Here is a 21880-nt window from a genome sequence, read left to right as displayed (position 1 = left end):
ATAAAATAAGGATCCGATCTTCATCGTCAATTAAAACACCAATATTTCTTAAATCTAAAATAGCTTTATTAAATTTATATCTATATGATCTTTCGTAGGCATATCTTCTTTCATGCATAGGTGGTAGAGGCAATGCTTTAAATATAATATGTTTTTGAGTCATTTAGTCATGTATTTATTCTCCAATTTTAATCATAGTCTAGCCACTATCTTCTTTTCAACGACTTCTTTGAGTATCTTTTCCGCCAAACATAATTGAATTATAATGTGTGCCTTTGCCAACAACTTCTCATTATCTCAATCGAGCATGCTATCCAATAATTTTTTCTTGCCTTTTAATACTTTCTATAGCCTTTATCATACAAAACAAGTTAGTATCTTAATATGTCAAATGCCGAAATTATTCACACCATTGAACTTTTCAATTTCAAATTTTGCAATTGTCTGAATTGAAAAAACAAAACCTTTGATATCACTTGGTTCGTTGGTAAAAAAAATAATAAAATAAAAAGAATAAAAGAACCTACCACGGCGGTAGGCAGGACACTCGCCGTAAGTTGTTTTAAGCATCTTTCCGATTCACGTGAATGTGATGGTAAGTGCCTTGCTTTTGATATCGCGCGGCTGGTCGGTCGTCCCGGTTTTTTGTTTTCTTTTCTTTTTTGTACGCCTTTTTTTTCAATCTTCTTGGGTCGTCAAAGACCCACCCTTCCATGAAGAGGCAGACACAATGGACACAATAAGAAATATTTGCTGGCCCTAGGATGAATCTGATCTCTTTTTTTTGTGTGTGTGTAATAGCAGCAGTACCTGATCCACTAGATAATTTCTCGTCCAGACTGAGCAAGCTGCTACCATGTGAAATCTCTGTTCTATAGCCTGCTCTCGAGGCTTTTAATCATCGACATACCATCCATCCCTAAGTCCATGAGTTGGAAAAATTATAGCATGCATTGTGTGCACCAGTATAGCCTTGCACCCCATCAATACTATGAGTCAATCATCAAGACAAACGCAGGATGATGAAACACACGCTAACACATCTTGGTAGTTGGTGGCATGCACCAACATAGACGTGCATACGGTACACCTAATAATTTTTTTTCTATAAATGGCATCGACCAGTGTTAAAAAAGGTTTAGAATTTTCTCAAATAATGACTGATATTTTAAAATCAAAAATATCAAAATCTTAACCGATATAAAAAAACTTTTAGATTAATAATTAATTCGAAACATGGAATCTGAACTTTATTAGTCAAAATATTAAATAAAGAATTTTCAATTAGAAAATACTTGCCCATACAAACCCCTGAACCAGTAATTATATAAGAATTTATTTGTTTATATCAGTTGCGAAAAAGGGACCTGTAGTCCTTATTTGTCTTATTAAGAAGAGAGAAGGGGGGATGGCGAGGTTTCCCTGAGACTTTAATCGAGATAAAAGCATGCCCTTCCCCTAGCTAACTTCTACCCCATAAACTTCTTGGTTTTGGTAAATGAACCAACCACGTCTCCTTTCCATAGGTTTTAGATATGTGGTGATGCCATCTCTACTAAATGGATCATTTTGAAACTAGAGCTAAATTTGCTCAAATTCTCTCTAAACCAAATATTTATTTAATTGAGTTTTGATTGTCATCCTGTCTTTTATTTATTTATTTATTTGATGAAAATGGACGGTGAGGAGGCAGAGCCTCCATTAGTCACCAGATTTTATTAACAGAAGAGCAATTAATTTGGGTTGGTTGATGAGAATATTGTTAGAATATTTTCATCAACCCTCCGATATTGGGATATGAGTAATAGAGCTTACATCGTTGTACATGTGATGAGCTTCACTCATAGACTAGTAGAGCGTGTAGATCTTACGGAAAGGCATGGATTTAGAGATCGGTGGGCATTTCAGGTGATGAGCATGCACGTCTTTCTATGCTACTAAAGTGAGAGGAGAGTGAAAAGAACTCTATAGTCTACACATTCCCTCCCTATTATTAACCACTGTGACTTCTACCGGGGAAAAAAAAGCCACTCGTACTTCCAAGTTCTCTTTTTCCTTCTCTCTTGATATAAAAAGATGACCATATAGCACAAACTGAAAAATTCTCCACCTTTTAGTTTAAAAAATGATAAACTGAAAAACACCATACGTGAGCTTACACAAAATTCAACCCCTCATCTCTATAAGAAAAAGTGGATGCTTTAGTTCACTTAAAAAAATAAATCAATTCTTTAGCCCTCGTCTATGTGTTTACTTCTGCGCAGGCTAGAAGGTTTTAAGATCAGTTAATACATGCGCAGAAAGAAACCAATCAGCAGGCTAGACTGGCATTTCAAATGCTGAAATAGGGCTTCAATCATAGCATTTCAAATCCTGATGGCATCGAGGGGCACCCACATCTTTCTCAAATTGGCCCAACATGGCTCATGACTCCTCAGTTAAGCATAGACCCAACTTAAATTTAAATGTATTATCATATATTTTAGCACAATAGCCTAATTGAAGTAGTCCATTTTTATCCTTACAATGCATGGTTTAGAGAGCAATAAATATATGATTTTTGATTTTCAGACATTTTTAGCAGTATAAATTATGATCAACAACAAGCATCTTTGATTTAGATGCCTTATTATTGATTTTCAAGCCAAAATATACTCTCCTCACTGAAGGAGCCAAGTCCACCTTATATATAATCACTCCCTATGCCGTACGTTTAAGTTACTACCTAGGCTAGTTAGTCAGGCACACATATTGCTTCATAATCTTACAAGTTACAGAGGTGTTCAAAATAATTCTTCCCTTGGCCCAGCAAATTCGTACTCCAAGGAAAGGAAAATGCTTTCGGGATAAGGAAGTTATCCTAACTTGAAAATGTTGATATAAAGAATATTCTACAACCACTCAATGCTTCCAAGCATAATGGAAGTTCACTGTAAACTAGCCTGTGAGTTCCAAAGATGGACAGGTTATAAAACCTTTGATAGAGTAAGCCTAGAGCTGCTGGATTTCCTTCTCCACATCCCATCTGCAGCGACGTTCAGAAAGAGAAGGGAAGAAGATGAGAAACCAGGAGGGAAAGGTGAAGTGAAGACTGAAGAAGGGAGATTTATTTACCAAGGTATATCAATTATCCTCAGGTTGCCAGCCAGATCCGTACTGACATGGATTTGCTTGCAAGCTTTTCTCAGCTCTCACACCCGCCTCTGCTAATCCGCACCTTTTCTTCGCTCTTCATGCGAGTCCAGAACCCATAACGGGTCCCATGCATTCCCAGATTCTATCATATCAGTGATGCCAGTGATGACAACATTGAGATAACTTGGACAGGCTATTGCATTCACAACTCTCAAGTAGCAAGTTGCAAATGTTGAGCCCTTACTACATATGCTTCACTACCCTTTATTCTCCCCAAATTCCTAGAAAAGTTTTATCATCCTTAGCTATGTCTATGTTATATTCGCTATGAACTTCTTCATCTGTGTGCTGATTTTCTAATGATCTTTCACTAATAACAGCCATAGGTAGTCTATCAGGATCAAGAAGCCCAATGTTTTGAGGATGATTTTTTTCATAAATTCATTCTTTCTCAAAACATCTTTGCTACCGCACGTACCTTTGGACCTCTATCCTTTAGAAGGATTTGGTGAACTTTATCTGAACACTAATTATCCACTATGGCTGTTAAAAATGACAGTCATGAAAATCTCATCCAATCACATATAAGGCTGAAGGCCTGGAAATTCATTTTTCTTGTTGGGAGTAGGAGCAAACTCTTTTCTCCAGAACTTTATCTTCTCTAAATGATTAACTTGCTGATGACATGAGTCATGTTTTTTCTCGAATACATGTTCGCACACATATACTAATAAACCTAAATATGATAATCTAAAAGAAGTTAGTGTACAACATTATCTGTAACCACAGTTTACTCATACAACCTGAATTGTAACATCCATTTATTTGATCATCTTAGTGTCCTCAATTTGGCAATCTCTTAACATGATTCTCATACGTGGGAAAAAAAGTATCTATCTAATTTTTAATGTTAATCATTCAAATATTTTTTTACGTACCATCTTGTTCTTGCTAATAGCTTTTCAATAACAGTTACTCAACTAGTACCTGCAGTGGGAAAGCTTCAGAGGACAAAAAAGAACAAAACCTCCCCAAAGTATCACTCAAAGAGACCAAAATATAAAATCCAACCAGACAAACAACAAAGGAGAAAATAAATCAAGGTCTAAAACAGAGATACACAAGAAAATAAAATATATTTGTCGGCTAATAAAATAAAAATGCTCCAAGTTCAATAGATAAAAATCAACATACTAGAAGTTCCATTCAATAGATAAAAATCAACATACTAGAAGTTCTACCATCTCAACTCAATCAAATAACTAAGGAATAGAGTAGCTACAGGCAAACTAACGTATAGGAACCAATTGGTAAATGAAAGTCCACGAGTCAATTCAAGAAGATCAAATAATTATTCAAGACCTACCCCCTCACCTATCCAACAAATGTTAATTCTCAATTAGCTTGCTTCAAGCCATAAGTCTCCTAAAGCTTCCCTTAATTTTGCTTCTATAATAAAAAATTTTGGTTTCAAGACCAGCTTTAATGCCTTCAAGAACTTCTAATATTTTGGCAACTCTGAATCAAAAGACCCTAGCAAAGTAGCAGAGAAATCTGGTGGTGGGGTTGATGTCAGCACTACAGGACTGGCATGGGAAGTTGAAGGCCCAGTCTCAGCACATCCTATGACCAACGGTGGTAGAGGAGAAGGCAAGGCAATTGGAGGCTGAGAATCTAACGGACCCTGGCTGAGCCTCACAAGATTGCATTGTGTTGTGTGGGTTACCGACTGCAGTGACACAAAAAATTGGGCATCACCATGCATGGAGACATGCCTCTGTTGGCACATGGTGGACCATATGGCATGTAGGCTTATTCATTACTATGGTTCAAACAGTAAGGTAGCACTTGGACTTGCTTACCAGTGACCACGTCCCATTCTAAGCTATCGAATTCTATTGGGCCCTTGGTATCTTCATGAACTATAGAATGAGATGATGATTCAATTGCTTGGTCCTTGATACAACTCCACCACCATTTGTATTCTTTTCTCTGCTTTTCAAGTTAACTTTGCAGATAACCCATGTATCAAGTTGTCAAAAGAGGTGAGTTAGGACTGATTTATGATGTGAGCTATATCTATCAGATGTTAGATGTAATTATTTGGATGATTCATGGGATGTGTTGCTTGATTCTTCTCAAGCAATGCAAATAAAACCTAGTTTGGAGTTGTTGGTTCTACATGCCCCAACAACTGTGAAGCAACAATATAATTTCCTTCGGAAAATCACTTCTTTGCCCAAAAGGTAATTATAGAATATGAAGTTTTAATACTTTTGTTGAAAAATATATTACTATTACAATAATCAAGGATTTTACTAGAGACTAGGAAACTTGATGGGCTTGAAAGAATTTTGAGAGTCAATTTGCACTAAAGGGTACTAAGTTTTACCTCAGTCTTACATTGGTCCTTGAATTGAAATCTACGATTTTTGAACTTAAGGATTTGATTACGGCCCTATATGGTTATTAGGGTTTTATTTGTTTATTTGATTTTTTGGGATAGTTTTTGGGATGAAAGTGATGAAGCAAGGAAATTGCTGTAAATGAAATGAAAAGACTAAAATTAGCTCAAACAGAATTTTGATAAATTTGTTTTATCATTCTCTACTTTTAGTAGGTATGTTAAAACTAGTGAAACTTTAAAAGGATTTCATAGAATATTGTTGAAGAAAAAACAAATCAATTATTGATGAACGGACTTGCTGTTGCTGCTTTTCTAATGACTTTTATTTGGCCTTTGAAATTATATACAGGCATGTTGTTAATTTACATATGCTACGAACTGAGAATATGGTGAAATTAACACCTTGTTTATGGCAGCTTGTGCAACATTATCATGGGATCACCAAGGAATTGCACCATTTTCATGATAGACTAATAGTTTGGTGCCTTCCCATCTTTCAGAAACAGAGTAGAGAATTAGAGGGGAAAAAAGGATGGTCAACGTTCCTTGAACCAGCTTCCTCAACTTTTGTACGTTAAACTTGGACTCAACTGTATACTAGGCCATGTGTTTTAACTTGGTATGAAAATGTAATAGTAAAACATTTATGTTCGAAGGCAAAAGGAAAGATAGCTTTCGCCATAACCCCATTATTTACCTGGGCAATATTTTCTGAAAAGGACTCTATCGTATTTTGCCAAATTACCATCTTCACAGGCTTCATGATTATCTTCTACCATCTCCATGATGATTCTGGTTTCCTGTCATTGCAAATTGGCTTGCAAAATCAAGCAGGCTAGCATTAGAAGCAATGCCCTTTCATATTCAAGCATAACTTTGAGTCTCTATTATCATACTTGTGTTGAGAAAACTATAAGAAGATCTGTACTATTTCTACTCTACCTTGTTGCTCCTCTTGAAGATTTGCAAAAAGTAATCATTTGTATGAAAATGAAAGCAACTCATGATATGATATTCCATTGCCTTCTAAAATTTCTCTTTCTATGTCTAAATCTTATCTATTTCTTGTTTTTGTATAAAATTTTAGCTGTTTCTCCTACTTTTGGCTTAGATGACCACTAGAGTAAAATAATTTCAGATTAACGTGTAATAACACAAGCAGTGTTTGGAGTAATTGAAGTGCTAAATTTAAAAACAATTTAAATTAGCCAACAACAATCTTGGTCTTGCCAAACACCATTCAGCCAATTCCCTCAGGTATATATCTACCACTATTTTTTCGGTTCGATCAATGAGTAGATTATTCATTGATGCCTTAAATATGCCTTAAATAGTCGCAAAGTTTTTAGATTCATTAAAGCTGAAACCGCAATGAACTTTTGAGGTTTAACAATTTCAAACTTAGAGAAGTCCTTTTGAGTTTCAACTGGCCGGTTACTGTAGAGCACGAAAATGAAAAAGGTTAGTGAAGGTTGTTGTGGAAGCTTGTAACAGCCCATTCATTTGGCTTGTAAAAAGGTTACTTAACTGTTGTCATAGCAAGTAACTAGTCTGAAGTGAAAGAAAGATGTACTGGTATCTTTTGATGAAGCAGCCATCTTTTATAATAGTCATCTAGTAGCCACCAATATCCGACCTTAGAGGTGCATGGATGAGTAACTAGGATCTCACATATGGTTTACCAGACCTTCAAAGATCTATCATCTACGTAATTAGTATACTATTACCTCATGTATAAGTAAATATACAAAAGATATTAAGGTAAATGAAGGTAGTCAATACACTCATATTTGGAGGTCATAGCATTGCACCTCATTCACTGTACGAAAGCATATATACCAGTTGAACTGACTAATCAGACATCTAAAATGCACGATGTTGATAAACTAAGAGAAACATTACACTCTTGCATTTTTAGGGCTTTTTAAGAAGCCAATCCAACAGTGATTGTCAGAATCTACTAGAAATGTCACCTAGTTTAAGAATGCAAGAATTTCATGACCACAAAGTCATGATATGTGAATCCAAGCTATCCTATTCAACTGGTTAGTTACTTGAAATATACATTGCCAAGATTTCATCCTCTCTTTCTTCCTTTGTTTTCTTTCTATCATCATTTTGGTTCAAAACATAATTTATAGTTTACTGGAAAATAAGAATTTTGATGAATTTGTTAATTTTAAGTGTTTCCTAGGTGTGGAAAACCATACTGATTTTGTTTCCCCTAGAATTGAGGAAGTGCTTGGCAAGACTTTCCTGTGTTATATAGAACAGCATTTTTCTTGTTTGCTTTCATATATGTAGTTGGATTTTGTTTTCCTAATTTTTCAGGGTATTTGGATTGGAATGCTGTGTACATTGGTAGCATGAGTACTGATTGTTCTGTTCATCACCATCAAAACTAAGTGGGATAGTCGGGCAAGAGAATCATCTCCTTAATATTCAGTGAAGAATAATTTTTAGTTTGGTTTATGTAATTTAGCAATTGAAGCTGCTGATAGAAAGAAAAACTTTGCCACTAGTATGAGAAAAGAAGTATTCTTGCACCGGCTACTATGATGTTTTTGCAAATTAATACATTTCAGTACCTAATCTTAAGCTAAGGCTCATGCAGGTGAAATATTTTCTTTACTAATTGTGTTGACATACTTATAGATTTGTTAGTAATTAGCACATAAAATTCTAAGTTGTGGGAGTGAGAATAGTTTGCCTTTCACTGGTAGAGAAAGCAAAAGCATGATTATCCAAGTTGATGTTACCATCTACAGGAAGAATTAAATGGAGCCAACACACATTGATATTATGATGAGCATGTATTCAAGTGTCAGCACCAACCACCCCCCCACCCCAACAACAAGAAGTTGCAAAGAGAAATGCAAACTCTTTTGCTCTATTTTTCATTCATATTTTAAGCTTATATATGATTTGATACTACCCGCATGTGAATGTCGATGCTATATTAGTACAAAATTGATATATATTTCATAGATTGGATTAGCCGGAGTAAGCATTTTCACCTCACTCCTGTCCTCGTGGCTTTCTATATAACATTAAAAGTAACTTGTTCCAGGTTCTTTTATAAAATGATTTGTAAGCCGAAAATGGCCTAACAGCTCTATAGGGACACTCTCCTTCCATAGGAGGGCATCGCCCCAACTAAGTTCTTGGGTAACCTCTGTATAAAAATAAGCAATAGGTTGGTGCACCCTGCTTTCCAAATCACTGTACTAGCTTATCCCTTAAAGTTCTAAATCAGAAAACAAAGAGAGCTGTCATACTTCCAGATTAGCGAGATGGTGTACAACAGGTGGGTTAATCTAAGTAACTCTCTGCTCATTCCCAATATAAGGACTACTCATCCAAGTCCAATTTATCAGGTTTTATTTAATAAGTTGTGGGATGTGTGGGTGCTAAGTATATCTATTTTTCCAAACCTAATGGCCCCATCTACTAAATTTTTGTGGATCCCATTCTTATGAACACAAAACATTTTCTATCCCTCCCCCCTCTTTCTTACCAAACCACCAAAGAATTCTCACATTTTCTTGTCACAAGGATAATATATAGCAGTAAGAATAAGGTAAAACGCATGATATATACAGCATTTGTAGCAAGCGAACAAGTATTACCTTAAAGAGCTTCAAGCTGGGCTATCAGACATGGATGCTAGCTCTTGCAAGGCTATAGGTTTGCAGAGTTGCACGTGAGATTCAGAAGATGGTGACCATGACCAGTTGGCAAGCAAAGAGTTCACGGACTCGGTGGTGCTGTAGAGGTCCCACCATACATGACTGCTGGGCTCCGTGCATGCCATCTCCTGGGCCAAGCACCCTATCATCCCCCCAAACCGACCCACCCCACAGCATGCATCCCTCACATTTTTGAAACCTGATCGAGTTGCATATATTTGTCAAGGTTAGAAACTTTAGCCAAAAAAAAAAGAGAGCATAAATCATGATAATACATAATTCACCACAATTTGACTATCCCAGCTGCCAAACCACATTGGTTGCAATGCACTCGTTATTGGTGGTGGGGATTAAGACAGAAGATTTCTAAGCCGTCAAGTTGCCATAGTCATTGCTCATACATAGACCGTACATAGGTGGTTTTTAAAGAGGTATGCAGCACCATGAAGTCTTAACAGTTACTTGTGTGGTTCAGAAAGCCAGAATTTTTGGTTTTTACTTTTACTGATTAATTCTCATCAAAATAAGATGCTGAAGAAGCCCTCTCATGTTGCTTAATGCCTATTTAATAAAAGAATTGTAAATCATTAGAGCAAGGGGGAAAAGTTATAAGCTACAGCAAGTTCAGATGGAAATGAGACCTTTTCATCATTCCATAACTGTTTTTCGTTTTCGTTTTTCTCCCTGGGTCTGTTCATCATCTAAAAGAAGGCTATCAAGACTGCATGACAAAGTTGCATGCTTTCAAATCAAGCTCAAGAGATGCAGAGGAAAGAAAAAGGTTGAGCGACATACAAAGATTCAAAACATACTAGAAGTCGTCATTTGAATAGTCATTGATCTTAAAAAGACTCAAGATTATGGTTTCTAACACCCTTCTTGCCTGGCATTTCCTTCTCTCCTCATCCACACAAGTGCCTTGGTTTATTTTCCTACATTATATGCCAATTTAATATCATAACCAGACGATTATGCAAACCATCAAATGGTAGTATATTATAGGGCAAAATAACACCACCGAACTTACTATTACTGGAGCTCATTAAAGCAATACAGAAGAACATTAGTAACATGGCTAATGGCTTAAACTTAAAAGAGGATTTAGAGGATGACGCAAAGGGAGTGGCGCCGAAAAGAGCCAAAAGTGGGTACCATAGATCAGTGGGTTGGCGATGATCTCCATCATCCCGCCATATACATCACAGAACACGATCTCGGCGCCGGCCAGCTCCGAATTCAGAGTCAGAAGCCGCGCGGAGAGATTCGCGTTGTACTCCGCGACGATCTCGTTCACCTCCTCGACGCAATCCCGTCCGTCCAAGCCGTACGTCCCCTCCCACACGATCCGCGGCGCGCATCCTAGCGGCCCCACCCCCATCACCGCCACCCTCCTCACATCCGCGTCGTAAAGATCCTACACCATCCGATCGACATCACCTCAAATCACAGCCATCCATCAGATGTACAACATAAAAGAGCGAGGGACAGAGGGGATTGTTGCCTTGATGGCCTGGATGAGCCGGGAGATGAGGAGGCGGGCGAATCCGCGCCGTCCGTACTTGGGGGCAAGGCGGTCGGATTCGGAGCCGCGGGAGAAGAGGGCGGCGTAGTCGTCCTTGCCGAAGGAGAGGAGGAAGAGGGCGGAGGAGGCGGCGCGGCGGGCGGCGGAGGCGCCGAGCTCGAGCTGGAGGACCTGGAGGGTCTCGAACACATGGCGGACCTGCTGGCTGAGGCTCTGGAAGATGAAACGGTCGTATCCGGCCCGCCAGCCGGCGAGGACGCCGGAGAGGATCGTCGCCGGGGTCGAACCGAAGTTGACGCCGCGCATCATCGCCGCCGCCGTCCCGTTCAGGCCGTAGAACGGCGGGACTGGCGGCAGCCCCATCCGCTCCGCTGCAACACCCGGATCGGAAAGCTTCGAATCAGTCCCATTTCTTGGGGAAAAGAAAACGCTAATTTCTCGCGATGAGATCAAATCTTGGGGGTTCTCCATCAAGAAAGCTTGGAAAGGAGTAAATTAAAGAAGGATCGGGGTACCGATGAGATCGGGGAGGAGACGGTGGTGGGAGCCGTTGCAGAAGGTGGAGGAGAAGTTGAGAGGTAGGAGGGGGTAGAAGAAGGTGTTGTCGCCACAATTGACGGAGGAGTCGCCCAGCACGAAGAGGGCGGTCGCCGGAGATGCGGCATCCGCCGCCGCCACCTCGGCCGCCGCCGCGGCTCCCGGAGTTTCTCTGGGAAAGATTCTACCGAAGAAAACCAGAACGAAGACCAGAGCAAGAAGAAGAAGCTTTCGTCCCATCCCTCGCGCGCACTCTCTCTCTCTCTCTCTCTCTCTATCGATTTTTAATTTTTTTTTTTTGGAGGGAAATGTTCTTTGAAACGGGGGACGATTGGATCGTGGAAATTTACGAATTCTAGCCGTCAAATTGCGTGTCTGGAGGTCTTTAAAAGAATTCCGGTATGATTCTTGGTCCCGTAGTCATATTAGCCTGATTACGTTGTGAATGGAGATTTGATCGGATCAAACACTTATCACGAGATGACAAACTAATTCACCATCAACACAATAATATCATACAGTATTGAGTCAAGCAAGTGTTAAATTAGTTTTATGCGGACCCAAGCAAATTCATATTTTAGTTGCCAAATAAACTCTCTTTCCAATAAAAAAAAATAAAGGGTGGCGCGTGCCGAGTTATCATAAGCACTTTTTACCCATCTTTGTAGGATTTGTATCCGAAGTATTAGCAATGAAAATATAAATTATTATTTGACATATTCCCTATTCATTCAGCTAAATATCATTATTTTTAAATTCAATTTTTAAAATATGTGTATGGATATGGATCAGGGCCTTCATACATAAGTCTCCATGTGATTGACCACATAAGTTGTTATCTACTCTGCACCATCGTTAGCTTATCTATAAATATATGTTACCTCATACAAAAGTAACATTGCCTCTATTATGTAACAATTCTGGGATAGAACGTAGTCTGTAGCAGATTTACTTGACAACCGCCTAACCATTGTTAATCAGTGCCTCATAATAATATGAGAAATTTTCAGACATTTTGTGGCACACACTAACCCTCTCATGCTGCACTCAACTCAACTATGGAAAGTACCGTTTCAAAAAATTTGACATAATTTGCTGCTGCCAGTGCAACATTAGCATTTCTGATTATGAAGCTAGCGCACCAAAATCACCTCTATTTTAAACATTGGCATGAAGAAAATAAGAAGATGGTGGCTCCTAGAGAAATAAATCATTTAAAAAAGCATATAGTATGCAGGATAAAAGCCATAGTTTTTTCTTGCTATCAAACATCCTTCGGGCCAGCCGCATGGATGTACTCCTAGGCTAGGATGGATGTTTTCATGAGGATCATTTTGTAGCTTAAAAAAATACTTTGGAAAATGAGAACGTTCTTGGCCAACCAAATTTGTAAGCAATGTATGACATCAAAATAGCCTCATAACTTTGGTTACCTCTAAAAGATTTCCTTTTAATATTCTAAAGAAAATCATCAATAGAGAAAGTTGGAATGGTAACTATGATAGGGGGTCTATCCCAAGATATGGGTCATCAATTCGCAGTCCAGAATAAGATGAGAGAGAGATTTTTTAACATTATTGCACAAATCACAGTGATTCAAAGTATGATAGGCGGTCTATCCCCAGATTTCAGAATATAGGAGTCGACTCCATACTATTTTTCACACAAATGTAGCAATTTTGGGTTATAACCAGTCTTTCATATCCAGCCAAAATTTCGTACTGCTGGCGCTCGTGGCAGAAATTGATTGCACTGTCTTCATCTGATATTGGGTGCCGACTAAAAGAAGAAAAATTATTGCTCCTTGATGAATTCCGCCGGCCACCGTAAAGTTTTTTTTTTTTTTTTTGCTTAGGCGGATTTTCCATTAAGTGGGTATACAAATGCATCTAATAAAATCAAAATATACTAGCTCGCGACAGTGGCAGCTTTCTTTCTCTCCTAACCAAATGATGTACCTTGAGTGGTGAGCTACGTAGGCAGCCACTCAGTTGATCGCCCCATTGATTTCTTTCTCTAAATATATGTTTGGTCTTGAAGGCCACCTCATTCTTCATCATCATTCCTATATTTCAGATTAGGAGATGATCGGTGCTCCCATTACTTGGCCCCCTTTAAATTTATCCGATAACTATGGTCGAATTATTCTTCAAAATAATCGAACTAGTCTATAGCACTATTTACATGTATCGAAGGACAGCGCAAGCAGCCCGCACCCCAGTCGGGTGTCTCAAACAACACCTAAAAGTCTTTCGCCGTAAGATGGTGCAGAGAGCTCGTATATGAATGGAACGGGCGACCGTGCGATGGTAAAGAACGATAAAATAACCGCAATTCCGCCACATCACCGATGTCGGCCGAAATTTCTCCAGCCGTAGCAAGCAAAGGTAAATCCTCCCGGTCTATTGTGGCCAGACCCGCCCCCGGTCTCTCCAGGCAGCCGGGCGTCCACGGAGGGGGTCTAAGAAACCAGTCCATAGCAACGGTCCGCCAGCGGCTGCTGCTCTCTTCTCCCGTTCTTTTCCCCGATGGGGAAAGGTGCGCTTCCCCGCCTGCTTGACCCTCGATGTCGGAAGCTCTCAAATAATTGACGTAAAACATTCGTTGTTGGTTCCGACGGTCTATTGGGTCGCTCTCCGCTTCCCAGAATTTGGTTTGCGAGGTTTTGTTTCTCTCCGTCAATTCTTTTGACCCCCCCCCTTTTTTTTTCTGCAATCATTTCATGGTAGGTTGTGTCCGATTTCCTATTTATGTTGTGGTTTTGATTAGTAATGTGAACAGAAACGATCGAATTCCGTGGGCCTGACGTCAATTTTGCTTCTTTTGTGGTTATTTGGTGCTTTTTTGGGGTTATCCGGGATTTACGAAGGCTTGTATTTACTAATTTCTTTAATTTTTTTTGCTATTTGATCTTCGCTTAAAGCAATCGATTAGGAAAAGAAAGAACGGAACTATTGGGAATAACCATAGTAAAGCGGATAGATTAATCATATATTATGTGAGTATTTGATCCTGACTTTGTCATTTGAAGCAGGGGATGAATCTAATAGTACATTCATTAGATTTAGGACATGTTTTTCTTATAAAGGTAGTGTATAAATTGATAGTTATTTGTTGGAACTAAAAGTGATGGAGCAAAAGTTACTTGGAGAGTTACATTTTTTTGGTCATGTTGCTTTCGAAAAATTATGAGGACAGAATTATGGTTATGGTTGATGAGGTACTTGGAACTGTTTGACATATTTTGTTTGTATAAATGTATGACGTGGATGACTATTCACAAGGCATGGGATTGATGGAAATTTGTTTAGTGAGAAGGGATTGATTGGATATTATGTACTCTTTTAGTGCCTTGTTGAGAAAGGTTCTAAGTTTGATCAAAATATTTTGAACCCTCCTCAGAAGAGGGGGATATATGCTGCTTGGTTGACATTGATGCGACCATTTACAGTACTCACTATACCAATTCGAGTCTTATGCATTTATTATCGCTCCAAGGTATGTATCATGGATGTCCTCTTACTTGTTATTTCCTTACAATTTTGTAACTCAGTTTTGGATACCTTTATATTTGGAAATGTACTAGCTATGAAGATCATTGATTTTTTCAACGGTTCAACCACTTGGGAGTTTTGGCTTAGCTAAGATGTTATACACATATAGAATGGACCTGAGGGTATATGAAGTATGAAGTTGATGTCTTGCATGTTTACATAGTGTTTACTTTTTATGTAGCAGCTGTGGTAAGGAGTCAAGTAGGCTGGCATAATGGCTGCAAGAACTGTCAGAAAACAGCTCAATTGTGGTGATATTGATGAAAGGAAAAATGAAAGTATGGACAAATCAGAAGCGGATGCCCTAAGACAACCTCTTCTGGCAGAACACGATAATGATGAGAGCTACACTGAGGGGGTATATTGTTTCTGCTAAATTAAAAACACTGATTTTTACTTAGATTTAATTTCTCATTATTGTCCTGTTACGCTTGCTGTGTTGTTCATAGGGAGATAGCTGCAGAGGCCAGCAAGACTTCTGGGATGACAAGAAGCAGGAGTGCCTCCAATGGGCATATCATATGTCACACTTCATTGCTCAATCGGCAAGGAGGATTGGTAATTATCATAAAGCATACCTCTTTATATTTAGTCTATATTTAGCATTTTATATGATCACTTCTACTGGTATCCACCTGATACATTGACGTCGCTATTTGTATATGCTAGATGAAATTGTTTCATGTATATACTTGGAACAACCCAAGAATAACAAGTCATAGTTCATTATTTCACTGGGACTTCCATGATCCAAACTTTTCTTTTTGACATTTGTTCTGTTATTTGTGTGTATTGTGCACTATGAAAATTTCAAATATGACAATTTCTGCTTGTAGGTGTTAAGAATGAGATCTAAAGTTAAATGTCTGACTGGTATTGACTACATATGGAACTGACGTAATTGTTACTAATGCGAATATAATGAATACTCTAATGTGATAACCTGATAGGCGATATGACTTACATTTTAGAGCTATAAAGTTTAACAACATGATGATTGCAGGGGGGGAAGGTTGGTAACTTTTCTTTTTGACATATTTGTTCTGTTATTTGCAAGGTTCGCCGTACTGGTACCAGACCGCGTACCGGTGCCACACAGCATAGTGTCGGTACGGTATGGTATAGAATTTTTTTTTGACGTACCGAGGGTCGGTATGTTGTCCGTACTGATACCGGTACCAAACTGGTATGATACAGTACATCCGGTATCGTTCGATTCGGTACGGTACGGCATACCATGGTTATTTGTGTGTATTGTGCACTATGCAAATTTCAAATATGACAATTTTTGCTTGTAGGTGTTAAAAATGACATCTAAAGTTAAATGTCTGTCTGGTATTGACTACATTTGTAAATGATGTAATTGTTACTAATGCAAATATAATGAATACTTTGATGTGATAACCTGATAGGTGATATGACTTACATTTTAGAACAATAAAGTTTAATAACATGATGATAGCAGGGGGGAAGGTTGGAAGCTCAAAGATTTGTAGAAACACAAGGAGTACATCTAATTATTGGTGGTCAAGAGTACATTTCATTGGATGTGATACCATCTATACCTTTTGATTAGTCTCTTGTTAGCCTCTGTTTTAGCTAATATTTTCTGGAATCTCATAGTCAATCTTTACTTCTGTTCATATTGGAGAAGTGGTTTGCACTAGATTGCAGTTACACTATGCAACTTTAAATTATTGACGGGCGGCTCATATTATTTGCAGAAATATGAGTTGGTTTTGCCGTTGTCTTAATTGAAGGACATCCTAAACAGTAATACATATCAGACACATCTTAAGTGAAAAATACGACTATATTGTTGTAAACTGAAATTTTCACCGACTATATCTTAAGCAAGACAAAACTCACAAACCTAAGAAAATTTTATCTTGACAAGAGTCCCATAGTAGAACATTTGCATGTGTCTTTTATTGTACTCCCAGGTATGTGTTGGCCATGCCGTTTCATCTACCTGCCTGCTGTGGAATTTCAAACGATGTGATCTTTTGTATAATCCATTAAAAATGAATCTTGGATTTGTCGGTCATTCATAGCCAGCGATAACTAATGATCAGTTTTTTCTATGTATGGCAACATGTCGGATATCAGAGGAAGCAAGTTTAACTCTGATTTATAAGTAAATAGATTTGCAAGCTCTGCGTTGAATTGAGAAGTGTGAGCTGTATATTTCATGTCATGGAACTTTCTGAAGTTGTGATCATGTGATATTTAAGAACATGAACTCTCGAATATTATGAGTGCATTTGTTATTTTATGCCGAGTTGGATTTTGCAGTACCTATGCCCATTGAATTTGTCATGGGTCTTACTTTTGTCTTGATGTGATAACTCCTATTTTGCTTCAATTACTTATGCTGGGACTAGCATTTATTAGCTCACATTTTAATTGGGTTCCTTTACTTTTTAGTAATCTCAAAGAATGGAGAGGATTCATCCCCTATTTTATCATAAGCAAGGAGAGATTTTGCTACTCCTTTCTCATTGAATTTGTAATTAGATATTTCTGACTTGAAGGATCTCTTTCTTGAAGCTACTCTTTTAACATTCACTTTCAATTTATACACTGTGAATGATGTTGATGACCCTTTTTGCTTTTGTAGCAAATATCTTCATTGGATTTGGATCATTCTTACGGAGGCTTTTCTGTCATTCTTCAATCAGTCAAAATAGGCACAATGAGAAAAATGTTCCTATATATCTTAGTCCTTTACAGGTAGAACTTATGAGTTGTCTGTAGTCTCTTTTTTGTTTTAATAAATTTCTATGCTCAGTGACCAATGCCACCAAGTATCTCTGAATCGGTTTTCAGTTTACACAAGCTCAAAGTGTCGTTCTTTATGGAGTCTTCCGTTGTCATTTTCTGTTGGAAAATGTGCATATTACTTTGTGTTAGTGTAACTGATAATATCAGAAGTATGGCACTGTTAAATTTACTTCATTTTGGTGAATTGTTTGCTTTTTGTACTTACTCAATGTTAACAGTAGATATTTTTAAGTAGAATAATTCAATGACAATAATTATCCAATGCTATGAATATTCTAAAGTTATTATGGTCAGTCAAGGGGTACCATTGCTTAGCCATTGACAGGTATGCTGAAGATTTTACATGCTCATATCCCTGCCTGAAAAAGTGACAAATAAGAGAGCCCTTATCCACTGTATATCTATGTCATCGGTGGTGTATTTAATGCGGCTCTCCCCTAGTTATCATTGTTAGAAAAATTTCTTCAATTCTTCTTACGAGAGAGACATGCTATGGCTATTGCTTTTATGTTGTTATTAGAATCTTTTGGGCAACATCATGTATATTCAGTTTTTGATGGCTAGATTTATGGTTATGGTAGTTTATCTTTTTTGTGTATGATTGGAGGATGATTGCTTTTCGGTCATAAAAACAAATTTTGTATAATTCAAGCAATATGATCCACTCCCTATACAATCAGAAATGTAATGGCTATTCTTCCAATATGCTACAGTAATAGATAGAAATTGATCCATGTTATCTTTTACTTTCCTTTCAACAAATAAAGAGAGTTAGTTTCTCTTTAACTTAATAAAGAGAGTTAGTTTCTTTTCTTTTTTCTTTTTCTGTATTCCAGTTTTTTCCCCTACTCTTTAAAACCTTATACAGCCAAGACCGTACCTTGTTGTGGAGGAAAAAATTTTAGTATGTGGAAAAAAATTTAAGATCATCATGTTTCCCCAGTTTATTTTACTCTGTTCTCAATAAAACATTGGAGAATAGGTTTGTAGTCAATTCCTTTTCCTTTCTCCACTCAGCTCTACATTTAAACATCCTTGGCCTTTTTGGGTTTTCTATTAGCTTTCTGGGCCCACTGACTAGTAGAGGTATGCCTTTTTTCTCATTCAAGTTTCTTTTGGTGTTGACTATATCATCTTTTTGTAGCACACATTCCTTAAGTTAAGAATACTTTGTTTGACAAAATAAAAATGTATCTTTTCAACCTAAAAGTTCCAGCCTGGAAATTTTTCTTATGTGCACTTGAGTTTCATAGTGCACATTTCTTTTAACTAATGGACCGGCACTTACTTAGCTAGGAAAATGGAATTGTACCTTTGTAGCTGAATGTTTCAGCTTTGTTTTTTTTTTGAATTTAGAAATGGTGCTTAATTTCCCTTTTTTTGTTGTTTAAATATTGGTATATGGTGCTTTAATGGGGGAGTTAGCACACAATATGTTATTTATGAAGTTTATTTTTCTTCAATATCCTGCTGTTTTCATGATTGTGTTGATATGATGCTATTTTTTATTTGTTGAATAGAATAACTTCTTTACAATTTGAATTTTAAAATGTGATAATATATTTTATCATATTGCTTGCTGTTCTGATGATATTTTTTGTACTTTCTGATCTTGTAGGAAGAAAGATTAAAAAATTTAAGGCAGAGGTTGGAGATCCCATTTGATATCTCCCGAGTAGATCATCAGGTACTCCCCCTTTCTCGAAATGATGATGCACTTCATCAAGTTGCTTGCGAATATCTCTTTCCAATTGCAAATAGGATATATTGGTTAACTTTAATTACTCTTACTGGCGACTGCCAGAATCAATCTGAAACGGAATGCATTTAAGTTGGCATTGTTATTTTATTGCAGGATGCCCTGAAACAACTTTGGCGGTTGGCTTATCCTAATCGCGAAATTCCTCCTCTTAAATCAGATTTATGGAAGGAGATGGGCTGGCAGGGTTCTGACCCATCAACAGATGTCAGGTGTGTATCACTTAGTGCACAAGGAATGGCAATCTTCTGCTGGGATCAATGGACATTGCTTGTTTAATATAATTTTTGTCTAACTGTTTGCTTTTAGGGGCGGTGGATTTATATCACTGGAGAACCTAATCTATTTTGCGAAAAACTACCCGGTAACTCCTTTTCCTTGTTGATGACTTAATATGAATCAATCAGGTTCCCACCAAGGGGAATATGACAAGCCATACACCAGGAATCCTGAAAATTCAGTATTTTCTTTTGCAGGATTCGTTCCATAAACTGCTACACAAACAAAACGGAACAAGAGCTGTATGGGAGTATCCATTTGCTATAGCTGGAATCAATATATCCTTTACGCTGGTACAAATGCTAGAGCTGCAGTCAGGTAATTGTAAAACAAACTGTAAACTGGCAGATATGCCAAGATGATTGGCACTGATGCAGTCTGGCCTCTCTGACAGACGAACTAACTTCCAGAGTTGGAGCTCGCTTTCTGGAACTGCTTGGAGAAGATGAGATGGCATTTGATAATCTTTACTGTGTCGCCTTTCAGATGCTGGATGCACAGTGGCTGGCAAGACGAGCTACTTACATGGAATTTAATGTAAATACCCACAATCTTGTGTTTGATTTTTATGGTTCTTAATTTTGTTTCCTTGGATCATGCTTTCCCAATCTTCATTCTTTGCATTTTTTTTAATTCCAGGAGGTTCTGAAGTCCACAAGAACACAATTAGAGCAAGAGATTGTGCTGGAGCATATCTCCAGCATTCAAGACTTGCCTGCATACAAAATATTAAGTAGGTAGAGTTTTCATCTTTGGAAACTGTTATTGGTTCTTTATATTTTCTGGTGATCTTGTATTTGTAAAATTGATTGATGTTGTATTTACATAAATATACCATACATCAACAACAATTGCCTAATGACTTACTTTTCTCCCTCTCTGTGTATATTGACAACAGATAAAGGATCTTAACTTTGAATCTCTATGAGCTTCAATAAAAAAAGGAAAGAATCTCCCAGTTGGATCCTCATATAAAAAAAAGAAGAAGAATATTTTGAATGTTGAGTAGAAGAATCATATGTTTTGAGGCATTATTAAACAAACTTGGCTTTGGTTGATAACAGGAGAAATGAAATTCAGCTATGGATGGCCATACTTGTGGTAGAGCTATGAATAGGTTAGTTTTAGGCAAAGCAAGAACGGATTCATTCTACAATTGGTTAAGCACTTTGGGCCCACATCTCTGGTCCAGATTTTCTTCATGTCTCTCCTTTTCTTTTCTTCTTGCTGATGGCTATATATTTTTTTTTGTTGGTTTAGATCGTCGATTTTTCAACACGACTTATATTATAAGCAGGCTTAAGTTTCAAAGCCAAAAAACAAACCTCAAATTCAAGTTCAGATTCATATAGATCAAACCATGCTCCTTCTGATTCTAAATCCTAACCTACATTTTCATCAGAATTGTGTGTGAGAGAGAAAGATATTCTTGATTTCATTACATGAAAGATTGATTTAGGTTCACTTTTCAGTATTATGTTTTCAAGGGACCCACACAATTAGAAGCATTGAAATTCTTCCTCTTTCAACAGTGCCTGGGGATTCCTACGGATCTTATTTCTGTTAATGTCCTTTATGTTCACCACTATTTGGATAAATTATATGCATTAAACACAAATAATATGTTGAAATCAATTTGAAGTGTATTCTGATCCAAATCCAACAGCTTCTAGCCTATATCTAAGCCAGTAGGGTGTCTATTTCATAACATGATCGAAGCTCATAAATATTCTACAAGGATCAAAAAACTCAACCGTTAATGATTCTATACGATTCTTAAGTAGTTGGGATTTTTTTAATTTAGGTGCCAGAACCACATCATAAGACTTCTTTAATTAATTAAGCAACTTCTGTTACTAATTTACTATCATATTTTGCCAAAACCATTGATAGTTCAATCTTAAATGGGTTAAGGTTTGCGCATTTATGTTTTGAAATTTATTATATAAAAATTTCTTTAGAAATGCAAGCCAATGAAGCTAATAGGACTAATAGTTTATATTATTTCATATTTTATGTTTTGTAAATGCATTAGGTGCATTCAAGTTCTGAAAGTTTCGAGAACTCTACTTTCATAAGCATACACAAGAATCTACCTCCTCTCCTGTTATTGGTCTGTCGACTAGTAGTTGCAAAATTCGAAATCTTTGAAACCAACAGCCATACGTCCATTAATGATAAAATGTTTATTCTCATGCAACACAACCACATCCA

At 37.4% G+C, this 21880-nt stretch overlaps 2 protein-coding genes and 1 long non-coding RNA gene across 5 annotated transcripts; 2 read left to right on the top strand and 1 right to left on the bottom strand.

Annotated features, from left to right (window-relative positions):
• Positions 1-2681: 2681 nt before the first annotated feature.
• Positions 2682-6483, top strand: LOC113462849. 2 transcript variants are annotated; one of them, XR_003386052.2, is made up of 2 exons: positions 2682-3118; positions 5892-6483. It is a non-coding gene; the product is annotated as an uncharacterized LOC113462849 (long non-coding RNA). The 2 variants fall into 2 exon arrangements; XR_003386051.2 differs by having other exon boundaries at positions 2707-3118; positions 5959-6483.
• Positions 5611-11806, bottom strand: LOC103709067 (GDSL esterase/lipase At1g71250-like). Its single transcript, XM_026805384.2, has 5 exons — positions 11269-11806; positions 10733-11124; positions 10384-10645; positions 9172-9430; positions 5611-6359 (listed from the first exon to the last, which is right to left on the bottom strand). Exons 1-4 carry the CDS (start codon positions 11528-11530, stop codon positions 9183-9185), a joined length of 1164 nt encoding a protein of 387 aa, XP_026661185.2. The 5' UTR covers positions 11531-11806; the 3' UTR covers positions 5611-6359; positions 9172-9182.
• Positions 11807-13598: 1792 nt separating this feature from the next.
• Positions 13599-20609, top strand: LOC103709066 (ELMO domain-containing protein C-like). Of its 2 annotated transcripts, none has more exons than XM_039124824.1 (10): positions 13599-13952; positions 15029-15202; positions 15294-15402; positions 17465-17577; positions 19247-19315; positions 19484-19599; positions 19697-19751; positions 19864-19984; positions 20077-20203; positions 20306-20609. In XM_039124824.1, the coding sequence occupies exons 2-10, from the start codon at positions 15059-15061 to the stop codon at positions 20313-20315; spliced, it is 864 nt and encodes a 287-aa protein (XP_038980752.1). In that variant the 5' UTR covers positions 13599-13952; positions 15029-15058; the 3' UTR covers positions 20316-20609. The 2 variants fall into 2 exon arrangements, with proteins under 2 accessions (XP_038980752.1, XP_038980751.1); XM_039124823.1 differs by having other exon boundaries at positions 13611-13952; positions 20061-20203.
• Positions 20610-21880: the final 1271 nt, after the last annotated feature.

The sequence above is a fragment of the Phoenix dactylifera genome, chromosome 3, assembly GCF_009389715.1.
Source record: "Phoenix dactylifera cultivar Barhee BC4 chromosome 3, palm_55x_up_171113_PBpolish2nd_filt_p, whole genome shotgun sequence".
Classification (NCBI taxonomy): Eukaryota; Viridiplantae; Streptophyta; class Magnoliopsida; order Arecales; family Arecaceae; genus Phoenix; species Phoenix dactylifera.
This window is presented reverse-complemented; position numbering and strand designations above follow the sequence as displayed.